At 47.6% G+C, this 18043-nt stretch overlaps 1 protein-coding gene across 1 annotated transcript in view; it reads left to right on the forward strand.

Moving 5' to 3' along the window:
* LOC140722069 (NACHT, LRR and PYD domains-containing protein 3-like) overlaps positions 1 to 13084 on the forward strand; it is a 53277-nt gene extending 40193 nt beyond the window's left edge. The window contains exons 10-15 of the mRNA XM_073036867.1: positions 6362 to 6448; positions 11049 to 11219; positions 11375 to 11545; positions 11701 to 11871; positions 12027 to 12194; positions 12359 to 13084. Of these exons, the coding sequence (XP_072892968.1) occupies positions 6362 to 6448; positions 11049 to 11219; positions 11375 to 11545; positions 11701 to 11871; positions 12027 to 12194; positions 12359 to 12449 (859 nt within the window). The 3' untranslated portion in view covers positions 12450 to 13084. The remainder of the gene's footprint in view (positions 1 to 6361; positions 6449 to 11048; positions 11220 to 11374; positions 11546 to 11700; positions 11872 to 12026; positions 12195 to 12358) is intronic.
* Positions 13085 to 18043: the final 4959 nt, after the last annotated feature.

Here is an 18043-nt window from a genome sequence, read left to right on the forward strand (position 1 = left end):
ATAAAGTCGTAATCTGTTCAATCTTTCCCTGTAACTCAACTCCTGAAGACCCGGCAACATCCTAGTAAATCTTCTCTGCACTCTTTCAACCATACTGATATCCTTCCTATAGTTCAGTGACCAGAACTGCACACAATATTCAAAACTTGGCCTCACCAATGTCCTATACAATCTCACCATAACATCCCAACTCCTATACTCAATACTTTGATTTATGAATGCCAGGATGCCAAAAGCCTTCTTTACAACCCTGTCCACCTGTGACGCCACTTTCAGGGAATTATGTATCTGAACTCCCAGATCCCTTTGTTCCTCCACACTCCTCAGTGCCCTACCATTTACTGTGTATGTCCTACCTTGATCTGTCCTTCCAAAATGCAACACCTCACACTTGTCTGCATTAAAGTGGTGACTAGTGGTGTGCCTCAGGGATCTGTACTGGGTCCAATGTTGTTTGTCATATACATTAATGATCTGGATGCTGGAATGGTAAATTGGATTAGTAAGTATGCAGATAATACTAAGATAGGTGACGTTGTGGATAATGAAGGTTTTCAAAGCTTGTTGTTCAAAGATTTAGGCCAGTTAGAAGAGTGGGCTGAAAGATGGCAGATGGAGTTTAATGTTGATATGTGTGAGGTGATACATTTTGGTGGAATAATCCAAAAAGGACATACATGGTAAATGGTAGAGCATTGAGGAATGCAGCAGAACAGAGTGATCTAAGAATAATGGTGCATAGTTCCCTGAAGGTGGAATCTCATGTGGATAGGGTGGTGAAGAAAGCTTTTGGTATACTGGCCTTTATAAATCAGAGCATTGAGTATAGGAGTTGGGATGTAAAGTTAAAATTGTACAAGGGATTGTTAAGGCCAAATTTGGAGTATTCTGTACAGTTCTAGTCACCAGATTATAGGAAAGATGTCAACAAAATAGAGAGAGTACTAAGTAAATTTACTAGAATATTACCTGGGTTTCAGCACCTAATGAACAAGTTAGGTCTTTATTCTTTGGAGCGTAGAAGGTTGAGGGGGGACTTGATAGAGGTATTTAAAATTATGAGGGGTATAGTTAGAGTTGACATGGATAGTCTTTTTTCCATTCAGAGTAGGGGAGATTCGAACAAGAGGGATGATTTGAGAGTGAAAGGACAAAAGTTTAGGGGTATCACAAGGGAGATCTTCTTTACTCAGAGAGTGGTAGCTGTGTGGAACGAGCTTCCAGTAGAAGTGGTAGAGGCGGGTTCAATTTTGTCATTTAAAAAAAATTGGATAGTAATATGCACAGGAAAGGAATGGAATGGGGGGTTATGGGCTGAGTGCAGGTAGGTGGGACTAGGTGAGAGTAAGCATTCGGCACAGACTAGAAAGGCCGAGATGGCCTGTTTCCGTGCTGTAATTGTTATATAGTTATATGTCATATGTTCTAAATTCCATCTGTCATTTTCTGGCCCATTTCTCCAGTTGGTCCAGATCCCTCTGCAAGCTTTGAAAGCCTTCCTGGCTGTCCACAACGCCTCCATCTTAGTGTCATCCACAAACCTGCTGATCCAATTTATCACATTATCATATAGATCATTGATATAGACAACAAACAACAATGGTCCCAGCACAGATCCCTGAGACCCACCACTAGTCACAGGTCTCCAGTCTGAGAAGCAATCATCCACTACCACTCTCTGTCTTCTCTGACTCAGCCAATTTCGAATCCAGTTTACAACCTCTCCATGGATACCTAGTGTCTGAACCTTCTGAACTGACCTTTTATGTGTGGGACCTTGTCAAAGCCCTTACAAAAGTCAATGTAGACAACATCCACAGCCTTTCCTTCATATGCATTCTTGGTAACCTCCTCGAAAAACACTACAAGATTCATTAAACATGATCTACCACATACAAAGCCATGTTGACTATCTTTAATCAGCCCTTGGTTGTCCAAATCCTTGTATATCCGATCTCTCAGAACACCTTCTGATAACTTACCTACTACTGATGTCAGGCTTACTGGCCTGTAATTACCTGGTGTACTTTTGGAGCCTTTTTCAAACAACGGAACTACATGAACTACCCTCCAATCCTCCGGCACCGCACCCGTGGCTGAGGACATTTTAAATATTTCTGCCAGGGCCCCTGCAATTTCTACACTAGTCTCTCTCAAGGTCCGAGGAAATATCATGCCAGGCCCGGGGGATTTATCTACCTTTATTCACTGTAAGGCAGCAAGCAGCTCCTCCTCTTTAATCTCTATATGTTCCAGGACACAACTGTTTGTTTGCCTTAATTCCATATCCGCTATGCCAGTTTCCTGTGTAAACACTGATGCAAAAAACCTGTTTAAGATCTCCCCCATCTCGTGAGGCTCCACACATAGACAACCACTCTGATCTTCTAGGCGACCAATTTTGTCCTTTACTATCCTTTTACTCTCAATATACTTGTAGGAACCCTTTGGGTTTACCTTCACATTATCTGCCAAAGCAACCTCATGTCTCCTTTTTGCCTTCCTGATTTCCTTCGTTAGTACTCCCTTACATTTTCTATACTCTTCAAGTATCTCATTTGTTCCTTGTTGCCTATACCTGCTAAACACCTACTTAACCAGATCACCTATATCCCTTGAAAACTAAGGTTCCCTATGCCTGTTAACTTTGCCTTTAATCCTGGCAGGAACATGCAAACTCTGCAATCTCAAAATTTCACCCTTGAAGGCGTTCCACTTACTGAACCCATCCTTGCCAGAAAACAACTTATCCCAATCCACTTTTCCCAGATCCTCTCTCATTTCCACAAAATTGGCCCTTCTCCAATTCAGAACCTTAACTGGTGGACCAGTCCTATCCTTATCCATAATTATCTTGAAACTAATGACTTTATGGTCACTGGACCCAAAATGTTTGCTTACATATACTTCTGTCACCTGACCTGTCTGCTTCCCTAGTAGGAGATCAGGTACTGCATCCTCTCTCATTGGTACCTCAATATATTGATTTAGAAAACTTTCCTGAACACATTTAACAAACTCCACGCCATCTAACCCTTTCTCAGAGTGGGAGTCCCCGTCAATATGTGGAAATTTAAAATCCTCTACGATTACAACTTTCTGTTTCTTACATCGGTCTGCTAACTCTCTACAGATTTGCTCCTCCAATTCTTTCTGCCTATAATACAACCCTATTCGTGTGCTCACACTTTCCCCGTTCCTCAGCTCCACCCATATGGCCTCTATAGACGAGCCCTCCGGGCTGTTCCGTCTACGCACAGCTGTGATATTCTCCCTGACTAGTAATGCCACTTCTCCCCCTTTCATCCTTCACCCCCATAACGTCTGAAACAACGGAATGACGGAACATGAAGCTGGCGCTTTTAAGGAATATAAAAGTGGATAAATCTCCGGATCCTGACGTTAGTGTAGAAATAGCAGGGGCTCTGACAGAAATATTTCAAATGTTATTAGAAACAGGGATGGTGCCGAAGGATTGGCGTATTGCTCATGTGGTTCCATTGTTTAAAAAGGGTTCTAAGAGTAAACCTAGCAATTATAGGCCTGCCAGTTTGACGTCAGTGGTGGGTAAATTAATGGAAGGTATTCTTAGAGATGGTATATATAATTATCTGGATAGACAGGGTCTGATTAGGAACAGTCATCATGGATTTGTGCGTGAAAGGTCATGTTTGACATACCTTATTGAATTTTTTGAAGAGGTTACAAGTAAAGTTGACGAGGGTAAAGCAGTGGATGTTGTCTAGATGGACTTCTTTAGGGCCCTTGACAAGGTTCCGTACAGAAGGTTAATTAGGAAGATTTGATCATTAGGTATTAATACTGAAGCAGTAAAATGGATTCAACAGTGTCTGGATGGGAGATGCCAGAGAGTAGTGGTGGATAACTGTCAGGTTGGAGGCCGGTGACTAGTGGTGGGCCTCAGGGATCTGTACTGGGTCTAATGTTGTTTGTCATATACATTAATGATCTGGATGATGGGGTGGTAAATTGGATTGGTAAGTATGCAGATGATACTAAGGTAGGTGGCGTTGTGGATAATGAAGTAGGTTTTAAAAGTTTGCAGAGAGATTTAGAACAGTTAGAGGAGTGGGCTGAACGATGGCAGATGGAGTTTAATGCTGATAAGTGTGAGGTACTGCATTTTAGTAGGAATAATCCAAACAGGACATACATGGTAAATTGTAGGGCATTGAAGAATGCAGTAGAACAGGGTGATCTAGGAATAATGGTGCATAGTTCCCTGAAGGTGGAATCTCATGTGGATAGGGTGGTGAAGAAAGCTTTTGGTATGTTGGCCTTTATAAATCAGAGCATTGAGTATAGGAGTTGGGATGTAATGTTAAAATTGTACAAGGCATTGGTAAGGCCAAATTTGGAGTATTGTGTACAGTTCTGGTCACCGAATTATAGGAAAGATGTCAATAAAATAGAGAGAGTACAGGGAAGATTTACTAGAATGTTACCTGGGTTTCAGCACCTAAGTTACACAGAAAGATTGAACAAGTTAGGTCTTTATTCTTTGGAGCATAGAAGGTTGAGGGGGGACGATAGAGGTATTTAAACTTATGAGGGGGATAGATAGAGTTGACCTGGATAGGCTTTTTCCATTGAGAATAGTGGAGATTCAAACAAGAGGACATCAGTTGAGAGTTAGGGGGCAAACGTTTAAGGGTAGTAATATGACGGGTAATTTCTTTACTCAGAGAGTGGTCGCTGTGTGGAGCGAGCTTCCAGTAGAAGTGGTAGAGGCAGGTTCGGTATTGTCATTTAAAGTAAAATTGGATAGGTATATGGACAGGAAAGGAATGGAGGGTTATGGGCTGAGTACAGGTCAGTGGGACTAGGTGAGTGTAAGCATACGGCACGGACTAGAAGGGCCGAAATGGCCTGTTTCCGTGCTGTAATTGTTATATGTTTATATAGTTATTAGTCCTGCCACTCCTGCAACCAAGTCTTACTAATAGCAATGATGTCGATATCATCATGTGCCAATCCACGACCTAAACTCATCTGCCTTACCTACAATACTCCTCGTATGGAAATAGATGTACCTGAGAACATTTCTATCACGTACAAACCTTTGATATCTGTCTGTACAAGCAGTCCTCACATGACCCGTATCCTCCTCCACATCACTATCAGCTCTAACACACTGCACCCTCCGCCTACAATCTGGTTTAAAACCCCCGGAGCAGAACTTGCTAACCTACCGACAAGGATGTTAGTCCCCTCCAGTTCAGGTGCAAACTGTCCAATTCGGTCTGGTCGCACCTCTCCTGGAAGAAAGCCGAATTGTCCAGAAACATGAACCCTCCCTCATGCACCATCCCCTCAGCCACGTATTTAGCTGCATTATCTTCCTATTTCTAGCCTCACTAGCACATAGCACGGGGAGCAATCCACCTGTGGGATCTCCCTTCCCCTTCCCCCTTCCTCCTGTGCGATGTCCCTTCCCCGTCCCCCTTCCTCCTGTGGGATGTCCCTTCCCCGTCCCCCTTCCACCTGTGGGATCTCCCTTCCCCTTCCCCCTTCCTCCTGTGGGATCTCACTTCCCCATCCCCCCTCCTCCTGTGGGATCTCTCTTCCCCATCCCCCTTCCTCCTGTGGGATCTCACTTCCCCATCCCCCTTCCTCCTGTGGGATCTCTATTCCCCATCCACCTTTCTTCTGTGGGGCTTCTGTTGTCATACCCCACCCTTCTTGTGGGTCTCCCTTCCACATCTTCCTTCCTCTTCAGGGATCTATCACTTCCCCTTCCCCCTTCCACCTGTGGGATCTCTCTACCACATCCCCCTTCCTCCCGTGGTATCTCTCTTCCCCATCCCCCTTCCTACTTTCAGATCTCTCGTCCATCCGAACTCCTGTGGGATCTCTCTTCCCCCTCCCCTTCCTCCTGTGGGATCTCTCTTCACCATCTCCCTTCCTCCTATGGTATCTCTCTTCCCCATCCCCCTTCATCCTATGGGATCTCTATTCACCATCACCCTTTCTCGTGTGGGGCCTCTGTTCCCATCCCCTACTCTTCTTGTGGGATCTCTCTTCCCCATCCCTTTAGCTCGGGTGGGTCTATTTCACTGTGTCCCAATGACATTTCTGCATTTCGGTCAGGAACATTTTCTTCAGCCATCTGGAAATGAGAGAGAATATGTGGAGTTTACAGGGTCACACCGACAGACTAAATTACCGACATTTGGTGAATATGCTGGAGCTGGTCAGTGAGGGACATTGATAGTGATGGGAACTCCGATCAGTGATTTACTGAAGGGTTTAATGTTTCCTGAAATATCCAAGTGAGAGAAATTCCCCCAGACCCACGGTTTGAATCACTTTGTTCATCAATCTGTCTGTTTGTGTTTAGACTTGAGGAGAATGACCTGGGAGATTCAGGAATGAAACTGGTGTCTGCGGTTCTGAGGAACCCGGAGTGTAAAATACAGAAACTGTGGTAAGTACCAGACAGTGGGAGATTGTGTTTACAGTCACTGGGTGTCTGACACTGAACATTAATTTGATCAGTAGAAACAAAGAAACATAGAAAACCTACAGAACAATACAGGCCCTTCGGCCCACAACGCTGTGCCGAACATGTTTCTACTTTAGTATTACCTCGGTTTTACCCATAGCCCTCCATGTTTCTAAGCTCCATGTAGCCTTCCTGGAGTTTAAAGATCCGACGCACTCACCACTCTCTGTGTAAAAAAACTTACCCCTGACCTCTCCTCTGTACCTACCTCCTAGCACCTTAAAACTATGCCCTCTCATGCTAGCCAGTTCAGCCCTGGGGAAAAGCCTCTGAATATCTACATGATCAATGCCTCTCATTATCATGTACATCTCTACCAATTCACCTCTCATCCTCCGTCACTCCAAGAGAAAAGGCCGAGTTCACTCAACCAATTTTCATAAGGCATGCACCGCAATCCAGGCAACATCCTTGTAAATCTCCTCTGCACCCTTTCTATGGTTCCGATGTCCTTCCTATAGTGAGACAAACAGAAATGAGCACAATACTCCAAGTGGGGTCTGACCAGGGTCCTGTATAGCTGCAACATATAACCATATAACAATTACAGCACGGAAACAGGCAATCTCGGCCCTTCTAGTCTGTGCCAAACGCTTACTCTCACCTAGTCCCACTGACCGGCACTCAGCCCATAATCCTCCTTTCCTTTCCTGTCCATATACCTATCCAATTTTACTTTAAATGACAATACCGAACCTGCCTCTACCACTTCTACTGGAAGCTCGCTCGACACAGCTACCACTCTCTGAGTAAAGAAATTCCCCCTCATGTTACCCTTAAACTTTTGCCCCCTACCTCTCAAATCATGTCCTTTTGTTTGAATCTCCCCTACTCTCAATGGAAAAAGTCTATCCACGTCAACTCGATCTATCCCCCCTCATAATCTCTCAACTGTTAAACATTACCTCTCGATTCTTAAACTCAATCCCATGACTGATGAAGGCCAATACACTGTATGCCCTTTTAACTAGAGAGTCAATCTGCATAGCATCTTTGAGTGTCCTATGTACTCGGACCCCAAGATCCCTCTGATCCTCCACACTGCTAAGAGTCTTACCATTAATACTATATTCTGCCATCATATTTGACCTACCAAAGTAAACCACTTCACACTTATTTGGGTTGAGCTCCATCTGCCACTTCTCAGCCCAGTTTTGCATCCTATCAATGTCCCATTGTAAACTCTGACATCCCTCCACACTATCCACAACACCCCCAAGCTTTGTGTCATCATCATATTTACTAACCCTACCCTCCACTTCCTCATCCAGGTCATTTATAAAAATCACAAAGACTGAGGGTCCCAGAACAGATCCCTGAGGCACTCCACTGGTCACCGGCCTCCATGCAGAATATGACCCGTCTACAACCACTCTTTGCCTTCTGTGGGCAAGCCAGTTCTGGATCCACAAAGCAATGTCCCCTTGGATCCCATGCCTCCTTACTTTCTCAATAAGCCTTGCATGGTGTACCTTATCAAATGCCTTGCTTAAAATCAATATACACTGCATCTTCTTCCTTCCTTCATCAATGTGTTTAGTCACATCCTCAACAAAATCATTCAGACTCGTAAGGCACAACCTGCCTTTGACAAAGTCATGCTGACTATTCCTAATCATATTTTGCCTCTCCAGATGTTCATAAATCCTACCTCTCAGGATCTTCTCCATCAACTTACCAACCACTGAAGTAAGACTCACTGGTCTATAATTTCCTGGGCTAACCCTACTCCCTTTCTTGAATAAGTGAACGAGATTCGCAACCCTCCAATCCTCCGGAAACTCTCATGTCCTCATTGATGATGCAAAGATCATCGCCAGAGGCTCAGCAATCTCTTCCCTCGCTTCCAACAGTCGCCTGGTGTACACCTTTTCCGGTCGCGGTGACTTATCCAACTTGATGCTTTCCAAAAGCTCCACCACATATTTCTTAATATCTACATTCTCAAGCTTTTCAGTCCACTGCAAGTCATCCCTACAATTGCCAAGATCCTTTTCCGTCATGAATACTGAAGGAAATAGTTCATTAAATATCTCCGCTATTTCCTCCAGTTCAATACGCTCTTTTCCATTGTCACACTTGATTCGTCCTATTCTGTCATGTCTTATCCTCTTGCTCTTCACATACTTGCAGAATGCTTTAGGGTTTTCCTTAATCCTGTCCGCCAAGGCCTTCTCATGGCCCCTTCTAGCTCTCCTGATTTCATTCTTAAGCTCCTTCCTGCTAGCCTTATAATCTTCCAGATTCATATCACTACCTCGTTTTTGAACCTTTTGTAAGCTCTTCTTTTCTTCTTGACTAGATTTACAACAGCCTTTGTACATCACAGATCTTGTCCCCTACCATCCTTTCCATGTCTCATTGGAACGCACCTTCTCAGAACCCCATGTAAATATCCCTTGGACATTTTCTACATTGCTTCGGTACTATTCTCTGACAACATCTGTTTCCAATTCATGCTTACAAGTTCCAACCTGATAGCCCCATAGTTCCCCTTACTCCAATTAAAGGTTTCCCTAACTTAACTGACCCATACCTCTCTAAAGGTGTGGTAAAAGAGACAAAATTGTGATCACTATCTCCAAAATGCTCTCCCACTGAGAGACCTGACACCTGACCAGGTTCATTTCCCAATAGCAGATCAAGTACAACCTCTCCTCTTGTAGGCTTATCTACATATTGTGTCAGAAAACCTTCCTGAACACACCTAACAAACTCCACTCCATCTAAACCCCTCACTCTAGGGAGATACCAATCAATATTTGGGAAATTAAAATCTCACACCTCAACAACCCTGTTATTAAAACTCCTTTCCAGAATCTGTCTCCCTACCTGCTCCTCGATGTCCCTGTTACTGTTGGGTGGTCTATACAAAACACCCAGTAATGTTATTGACTCCTTCCTGTTCCTAACTTCCACCCAGAGATGCCGTAGTGTCCTCCTTTTCTGTAGCCATGACACTATCTCTGATCAACAGTGCCACGTCCCCACCTCTTTTGCCTCCCTCCCTGTCCTTTCTGAAACAATTAAATCCTGACACTTGAAGTAGCCATTCCTGCTCCTGCACCATCCAAGTCTCTGTAATGGCCACAACATCATAGCTCCAAGAGCTGATCCACGCTCTAAGCTCATCCGGTTTATTCATCATACTCCTTGCATTAAAATAGACACATCTCAAACCATCGGACTGAGTGCCTCCTTCTCTATCACCCGCGTACCCTCCCTTTCACACTGTCTCCAAATTCTCTCTATTTGTGAGCCAACCTCCCTCTCCTCCATCACATCAATTTGGTTCCCTCCCCCCAGCAATTCTAGTTTAAACTCTCCCCAATAGCCTTAGCAAATCTTGCTGCCAGGATATTGGTCCCCCGGGAATTCAAGTGCAACCCGTCATTTTTGTACAGGTCACTCCTGCCCCAAAAGAGGTCCTAATGATCCAGAAATCTGAATCCCTGCCTCCTGCTCCAATCCCTCAGTCAATGCGTTTATCCTCCACCTCATCCTAATCTTATTCTCACTGTCACGTGGCACAGGCAGTAATTCCAAGATCACTACCTCTGAGGTCCTGCTTCTCAACTTCCTTCCTAACTCCCTGTAGTCTGTTTTCAGGACCTCTTCCCTTTTCCTATGTCACTGGTACCAATATGTACCACGACCTCTGGCTGTTCTCCCTCCCACTGCAGGATATCTTGGACGTGATCAGAAACATCCCAGACCTTGGCACCTATGAGGCAAACTAGCATCCGAGTTTCTTTCCTGCGTCCACAGAATCATCTGCCTGACCCCCTGACTATAGTCCCCTATCTCTGCTGCCTTCCTCTTCCTTTCCCTGCCCTCCTGAGCCATAGGGCCAGACTCTGTGCCAGAGGCACTGACACTGATGCTCCCCAACCCATAGGCCACCCCCGTCCGGCAGTACTCGAACAGGAGAACTTATTGTCAAGGGGTACAGTCACAGGGGTACTCTCTAGTATCTGCTTCTTGCCCTTCCTTCTCCTGACTGTCACCCACTTCTTCAGTTTCCCGTAGCCCCGGTGTGACCACCTGCCTGTAACTCCTCTCTATCACCTCCTCGCTCTCCCTGACCAGACGAAGGTCATCGAACTGCATCTCCAGTTCCCTAACTCGGTCCCTCAGGAGCTGCAGCTCGACACACCGGGTGCAGATGTTGCCGTTCAGGAGGCTGGGAGTCTCCAGTATCTCCCACATCTGACACCGAGCACAGAAAACCAGCCTCACACACATACTCTCTGTCTGTATTGTCAACAGATAACCTACCTCGCCTCGACCCTTTATCACCGAAGCCCCGTTGAGCCAAAGCCTTCCTACTCTGTCTCCCGCTCCTCTGACACTCGCTCTGTAAATCTGTCTTCCTTTTAAACTCTTCTCGCTGTTCTCACTGGCCAACTTGCGCAGTCGTGCTGAAGAAAAAAAATCAGTGATTGTGTTACTGATAAACACTGGGGATTTGTACCATCTCCTGTCTCTCTGTGTCCTTAACCTCACTCTCTCTCATCTCCAGGCTGGACAATGTCGGTCTCACAGAATCTGGTGCCGAGGATCTCGCCTCCGCTCTCAGTACAAACCCATCACTGACGGAGCTGAACCTGAGTGGTAATGAACTGGGAGATTCAGGAGTGAAACTGGTGTCTGCGGCTCTGAGGAACCCGGAGTGTAAAATACAGAAACTGTGGTAAGTACCAGACTGTGGGAGATTGTGTTTACAGTCACTGGGTGTCTGACACTGAACATTAATGTGATCAGTAATTGTGTTACTGATAAACACTGGGGATTTGTACCGTCTCCTGTCTCTCTGTGTTCTTCACCCTTACTCTCTCTCATCTCCAGGCTGAACAATGTCGGTCTCACAGATTCTGGTGCTGAGGATCTCGTCTCCGCTCTCAGTACAAACCCATCACTGACGGAGCTGGACCTGAGTGGTAATAAACTGGGAGATTCAGGAGGGAAACTGGTGTCTGCGGCTCTGAGGAACCCGGAGTGTAAAATACAGAAACTGTGGTAAGTACCAGACTGTGGGAGATTGTGTTTACAGTCACTGGGTGTCTGACACTGAACATTAATGTGATCAGTAATTGTGTTACTGATAAACACTGGGGATTTGTACCGTCTCCTGTCTCTCTGTGTCCTTCACCCTCACTCTCTCTCATCTCCAGGCTGAGGGATGTCGGTCTCACAGATTCTGGTGTCGAGGATCTCGTCTCCACTCTCAGTACAATCCCATCACTGACGGATCTGGACCTGAGTGGTAATAAACTGGGAGATTCAGGAGTGAAACTGGTGTCTGCGGCTCTGAGGGACCCGGAGCGTAAAATACAGAAACTGTGGTAAGTACCGGACTGTGGGAGATTGTGTTTACAGTCACTGGGTGTCTGACACTGAACATTAATGTGATCAGTAATTGTGTTACTGATAAACACTGGGGATTTGTACCGTCTCCTGTCTCTCTGTGTCCTTCACCCTCACTCTCTCTCATCTCCAGGCTGAGGGATGTCGGTCTCACAGATTCTGGTGCCGAGGATCTCGTCTCCGCTCTCAGTACAAACCCATCACTGACGGTGCTGAGCCTGGGATGGAACTCGCTGACAGACCGATCTGTCCCCGCTCTCCGCCGCCTCATACTGACCCTCCCGAGACTGGAGCAGATCTGGTGAATGTTTGTGTTAATGTTCAATGTGATAAAATATCAGCGGATCCGCGGGTTTTCTGATGATATTTGTCTGTGAGAGTTGTTGAAACATTAACCCCGGTCCCCTGTTACTGACACTGTTGTGAAATCTGTTTATTTCATCTTTATTCTCCCATCTGATTCAGGCTGCGGGGGAATCGGTTCAGTGGGACCGGGGAGAAGCAACTGAGATCTCTGCAGGGAGTCAGACCCGGACTGAGAGTGTGGACCATGTGAACATCTGAATGTGTGAACATCCCCGCCCGCGGGATGGGGACATTTGGCCGATTCCCCGCCCTCCCCTTTAACTCCCGCCCTTTCCTTTAATGGCCGCACGCCGGTGTACTCCCAACGGTTTTAACGGAACCGGTGCTGGTCTCGCGCTGTGCCACTCGGAGCGGTCCCGCAGTGACGTGTTTCCGCAGTGCGTGTTCGGGACTCCCACGTGCCACCCGGGGAAATACCCAGACAGGAAGAGCCCGGGGTCCGGGGCTCAGTCTGGGACACCGGTGTCCCGGGGTGGGATTATCCCGGGAGAGAATCATTTTGCTCCCTTTGCTGAGGACGGTGCATTCGGCAGCCTGGCCGATATAATGATGTTAAATGGACAAATCCCTCGGCAGTGACCCTGGATCTGCAGCGATCCCGGACACGGTCCTGAAGTGTGATTTTATAATCATCGGTTCCCCGATGCAGAGTGACGGTGAGAAACGGGACTGATTATTCAACCGGTCACTCGTTGTCGCCGGTCAGTTAATTGTGTGTGACTGTGAGTGAGTCGGGAGCAGCTTATTTATTCCCTCACGTCAGCAGCTCACACATTGTTAAATTTACATTTGTCATGATGAAATCAATAAACCGCTGTAACTTCCTGTCCTGGTGCCGGACTTGAGTTTTATTTGAGGTTTCTGCTGCCCCCCGCACCCTGTGCACTGCAACAGTGGGTCGGAGCTCCTCACACTGACACAGTAGCGTCTGAGCTCCAGGCTGAGGGAGGTCGGACTGGCAGAGTCTGGATGCCCAGTATCTCGTCTCCACCCAACCCCCTTCCTGGCTAACTGACCCCCTCCTACCCTGCAGACAGTTAAAATCGTCGTGAGTCCACTGAGGTCCTCAGTGCGAGAGGGATGGGAATGGAAAACCGGCGTTAGCACGCAGGAAAGCTGCCTACACCGTCCCATTACACACTCCCGGGGTCAGACACAGAGTGAAGCTCCCTCCATACCGACACATCACACACTTCCGGTTGAGAATCATATTTGACTTCTACCGTTAAGAAGTAGCCCAGGATGAGATCGAAGATGAGGATAATGTTGCAAAACCGAGACCGCACCCCTTGCCGGTCTCTCTCACCGTCCGCACTCCTAACAGGATGTCGTACCTTCCCATCCACTCGCACAGGCCTCGCTCTCAAAGGCCACCTTTTCTCATTCATTCCCACCATCCGCATTCCCAACGGGACATGCCACTACCCATTCACTCCCATCGTCTAATCACTGTCTGCGCTCCCAATAGACCCCACCCCTTCCCATTCACTGCACCCATCTGCATTCGTAACGGGACACACCCCCATCCATTCGCTCTCATCGCCCGACATCCCAATGGACCTCACCCCTTCCCATACTCCCAATGGGACCCAGCCCTTCCCATTCACTCCCAATGGACCCCAACACTTACCATTCACACCCAATGGACTCCAACCATTCCCATTCATTCCCAATGGACTCCAACCATTCCCATTCATTCCCAATGGACCCAGCCCTTCCCATTCACTCCCAATGGGACCCATCCCTTCCCATACTCCCAATGGGACCCAGCCCTTCCCATTCACTCCCAATGGACCCCAACACTTACCATTCACACCCAATGGACTCCAACCATTCCCATTCATTCCCAATGGACTCCAACCATTCCCATTCATTCCCAATGGACCCAGCCCTTCCCATTCACTCCCAATGGGACCCATCCCTTCCCATTTACTCCCAATGGGACCCACCCTTTCCCACTCACTCTGAAAGGGACCCAGTCCTTTCCGATCACTCCCAATGCGATTCACCCTTCCCATTCACCCCCAGTGGGACACATACCTTCATGTTCACTTCCAATAGGACTCAACCGTTCCCATTCATTTCCAATCGACCCACCCCTTTCCATTCTCACCCAATGGGCCCCACCCCTTCCCATTCACTACGTCCATCTGCCTCCCAATGAGACGCCTTCCAGTTCATTTCCTATCGGTCTGTTAACCTGGAAATTTCCGGGACGCCTGAATTCCGAGCTTGACAGAACTCAGGGCTGCGTTTAGGGAATTTGACGAGAACGCCGATGGTTTATTAGTTACCAGGAAATTCGAGGGTCGTGAGGATGTTGACGAGTTTGTAAAATTGATGAGGTTCTAACTTTTGGTGGAGACCAGGAAACGTGTGCGGTAATATTCCCGGTGTCGATGCAGAGACCCGACACCGTGCGCGGTAAAACTCTCGGTGTGGAGACAGAGATCGGGAACCGTGGCTGGGAAAATTCGCAATTTGGGATTTGGAGACCGAGAAACGTGCCCTCGGTCTCCAAATCTCCGGAGATGAGGATGTCGGATCGGTCTCTATTGTTTGTGATAAACAGTCTACGCAATCAAGTGGAGGGTGGTCGACAGAGTGTCCTGCCAGGAGCTCCTGATTGAAAATGGTGAATAGGGAGGGAACGACAGAAGGATTTAGAATGGTCACTAGGGAGGGAGTGAAAGGTTGACTGAAAATGGTCTCCAGGGAGAAAGTGATGGGCTGAGTGGAAATGGACGCCAGGGAGGGGGCGATGGGCGGAATTAAGATGGCCGTGGTCACCTTGTTTCTCATGGCCGGCAGGGAGGGAGTGACACACTGACAAGAGAGTGGGAGTGACTGGCAGAGTTAAAATGACCAACAGGGTAGTGATTGTGTCCTTACTGAAAATTACCACGGGTGGGGGGTGGGGAGTTATGTGCGGATTAATTTTGTTGAGAAAAAGGCAGAGATGTGGTGACTGAAGGAGACCCCGTTCGGCCGGGTTGAAACGGGACCAAGGAGGGAGCGAAGCCTCGGTTAAAGTGAGCGACAGAGAAGGAGTGAAGGACACGTTGACTTCAAATGGCCGACGCTTCACTGGAAATGGCCGCTGGGGAGGAACTGGCGGCTTTGGTAGAAGTGAGCACAAGAGAGGGAGGGACGCGCTGATTTAAAATGGGCGAATCCTTGGTTAATGTGGCCGCCAGGGATGGAGTGAGACACTGACTTATAATGGCCACTGACATGCACAGAATCTATGGCGAAGGAACATGCGGTGCCCATAGATGCAATCCCGGGATCGAGTATGTTATTGACTATTTTAATATGTGTTTCACATAGCCTTGCGTACTATATATAGTTTTAATTTTAATAATGTTGAATAAACTAATATATATATATATCTTAGATATCCACACATACGCATATACATGTGGGTTTTTGGGTGCAGGGGAGGGGTATGGGAGGAAGAGGAGTGATGGGACGAGGAGTGGACTGATGAGACGGTGTAAGTGGCGAAGTCACTGACTCAGTAGGGGACGGAAAGGGGAGGGGCGGAACTTCCTGTCACAAACTGGTGCCCGACATGGAGAAGATAAAGACGGGGTGAGGAGGTGTGAAACGACAGGAAGGGAGCGAGAATAATGGGACGGGAAGGGAGGAGTGATGGGACGGGGAGGGAGCGGGAATGATGGGACGGGAAGGAGTGGTCTGATTGGACAGGGTGAGGAGGAACAGGATGGGGAGGTTGGGGGGAGTGACTTTTTCTACAGTGGAGGACGGATGGGTGCTGACAATTCCTTCGCAAATAAAACAAGCTGCAAGAAAGAGAGGTGTGTTCGGGGTAAAGGGGAACAAGGGGTCGGGACGTGGTCAGAGCTGATGGGAGGGAGAGTAGAGTGTCACAACGGAGAGAAAGGGGAGAGACTCACTCAACGACGGAGGGAAGGGAAGGGATTGGGTGGGGGAGCGAAATTTCCCATCAGAAAATGTTCACCACGCAAGATGTGGTGGATGACAGTAGAACGGACAAGGGGACAGAGAGGGGATAGATGTGTCAGGAGTGACCGGGTGAGTAGGGGAGTGATGCTGGGAGAGCGGTTGTCAATGGTAAACATCACAAAATGGCCGCCAGCCAGGGTGAGATGGGCGGTGATAGAGGGGAGAGCGAGGGGACAGAGAGCGGAGTGTTTCAGGAGCGACAGGATGCCAGGGCTGGGACAAGAAGACTCGTAACAAGGGAGCTGGAACAGTGAGGGGTACCCATGGGGAGGAATGTAGTTCCGGTTAGAGCTTGGCGCCGTTACCACCCCCTCCCATCTCCAAAATACCACCTTGATTTTTCTCCCTCCCCGCCTCAGGTCGCTCGGCCCGAATCCGTCAAAGGCAGGAGTGGCGCGGGCTTGCTGGAGAAGATGAAGGCGATCTGTCGGTGCGGGCTGGTTAGCAGGGGGCGGTGTGAGAGGGAGGGATCAGGTTGAGGAGGGGAGGGGAGAAAGAAAAGGTGAGGAGAGGAGACGAGACGAGCCTCTGCGTCGTCCATTACCCACTCCCTCAGCCTCTCTCTCTCTCTTCCCCTTCTGTCCCATTTGCCCTCTCCGTCTCTTCCCCCACCTCTCTCTCCCCCATCCTGTCCTCCAGCCCCTCTCACCACCCTTTATTTCGTTTCTCCCCCTGTCCCCATCTCTCTCTCTCTACCCCTCACGCGCTCTTGCTCCTTTCCTCTTTTACACTCTCGGCACCCAGTCTCATGTACCCTTCTCCCCGTCTCTATGTCCCCGGTCTCATCCCAAATCTCCCCCTCATCCCGGCTGCTCTCTCATCTACGATTTCTCTCCCTCTCCACCTTGTCTATTTTCAGGCTTGGTCTCTCCCTCTCTCTCACTGGCCTTTCTCCCCGTCTCACACTCCTGGCTCCCCATTCGCTCTCTCTCCACCCTTCCAGATTCTCTCTCTCCGACAGTCTCTTTCATAGGTAAAAGCAAATTTATTATGAAAGTACATCTCTGTCACCGTATACAGCTCTGAAATTCAGTTTAGAAACAGAAAACCTAGCACAATACAGGCCCTTCGGACGACAAAGTTGGGCCGAACATGACATTTTCTTGCAGACATACACAAGAAACAACATAAAATAATAACCACAATACAATCAATGAAATATAAAAGCTGGGGGTAATTAAGCAGTGTTTTCTTCCTCCAGGGTCCTTCTCCAAACTCTCCTCACCCCTGTATATCTACCTCAGACTCGCAGTCCCTCTCCAGACTCTCTATCCCGGAGCTCTTTCTCTCCCGTCTCTCTCTCTGACGTCTCCCTCTCTTCCCCCATCACCTCAACGGAGACGTTGAGTGTGAGAAGTGTGGTGGAAGTAAATGTCTCTTTCTTTCACTCTCTCTTTTCCCCGCCCCCTTTCTCCCTAATGCCACAGTCCCTTTCTCTCAATCCCAAACCACAGATTCTCCCACGGGAGGAAGTGCGCGAAGTGTGAGAAGGATTGTTATAGAGAAAGATTTAGAAGCAGTGAGAATAAAAAAAAACACGAGAAAAACAGTCAGACAGACAGACAAATACAGGAAAGAGACAGAAAAAAATCAGAAAGCAAACCCAAGGGGGTGAGTGAGTAAGTCCGAGAGAGAAATGAGTAAAAGAGAGAGAGAGAGAGAGAGAGAGAGAGAGAGAGAGAGAGAGAGAGAGAGAGAGAGAGAGAGAGAGAGAGAGAGAGAGTTAAAAATGTGTGATAGTTAAAGAGAGAGGGGGGAGAGAACAGCGAATGGATGGAGAAATACAGAGAGAGA

This window comes from Hemitrygon akajei, unplaced genomic scaffold, assembly GCF_048418815.1.
Source record: "Hemitrygon akajei unplaced genomic scaffold, sHemAka1.3 Scf000069, whole genome shotgun sequence".
Classification (NCBI taxonomy): domain Eukaryota; kingdom Metazoa; phylum Chordata; class Chondrichthyes; order Myliobatiformes; family Dasyatidae; genus Hemitrygon; species Hemitrygon akajei.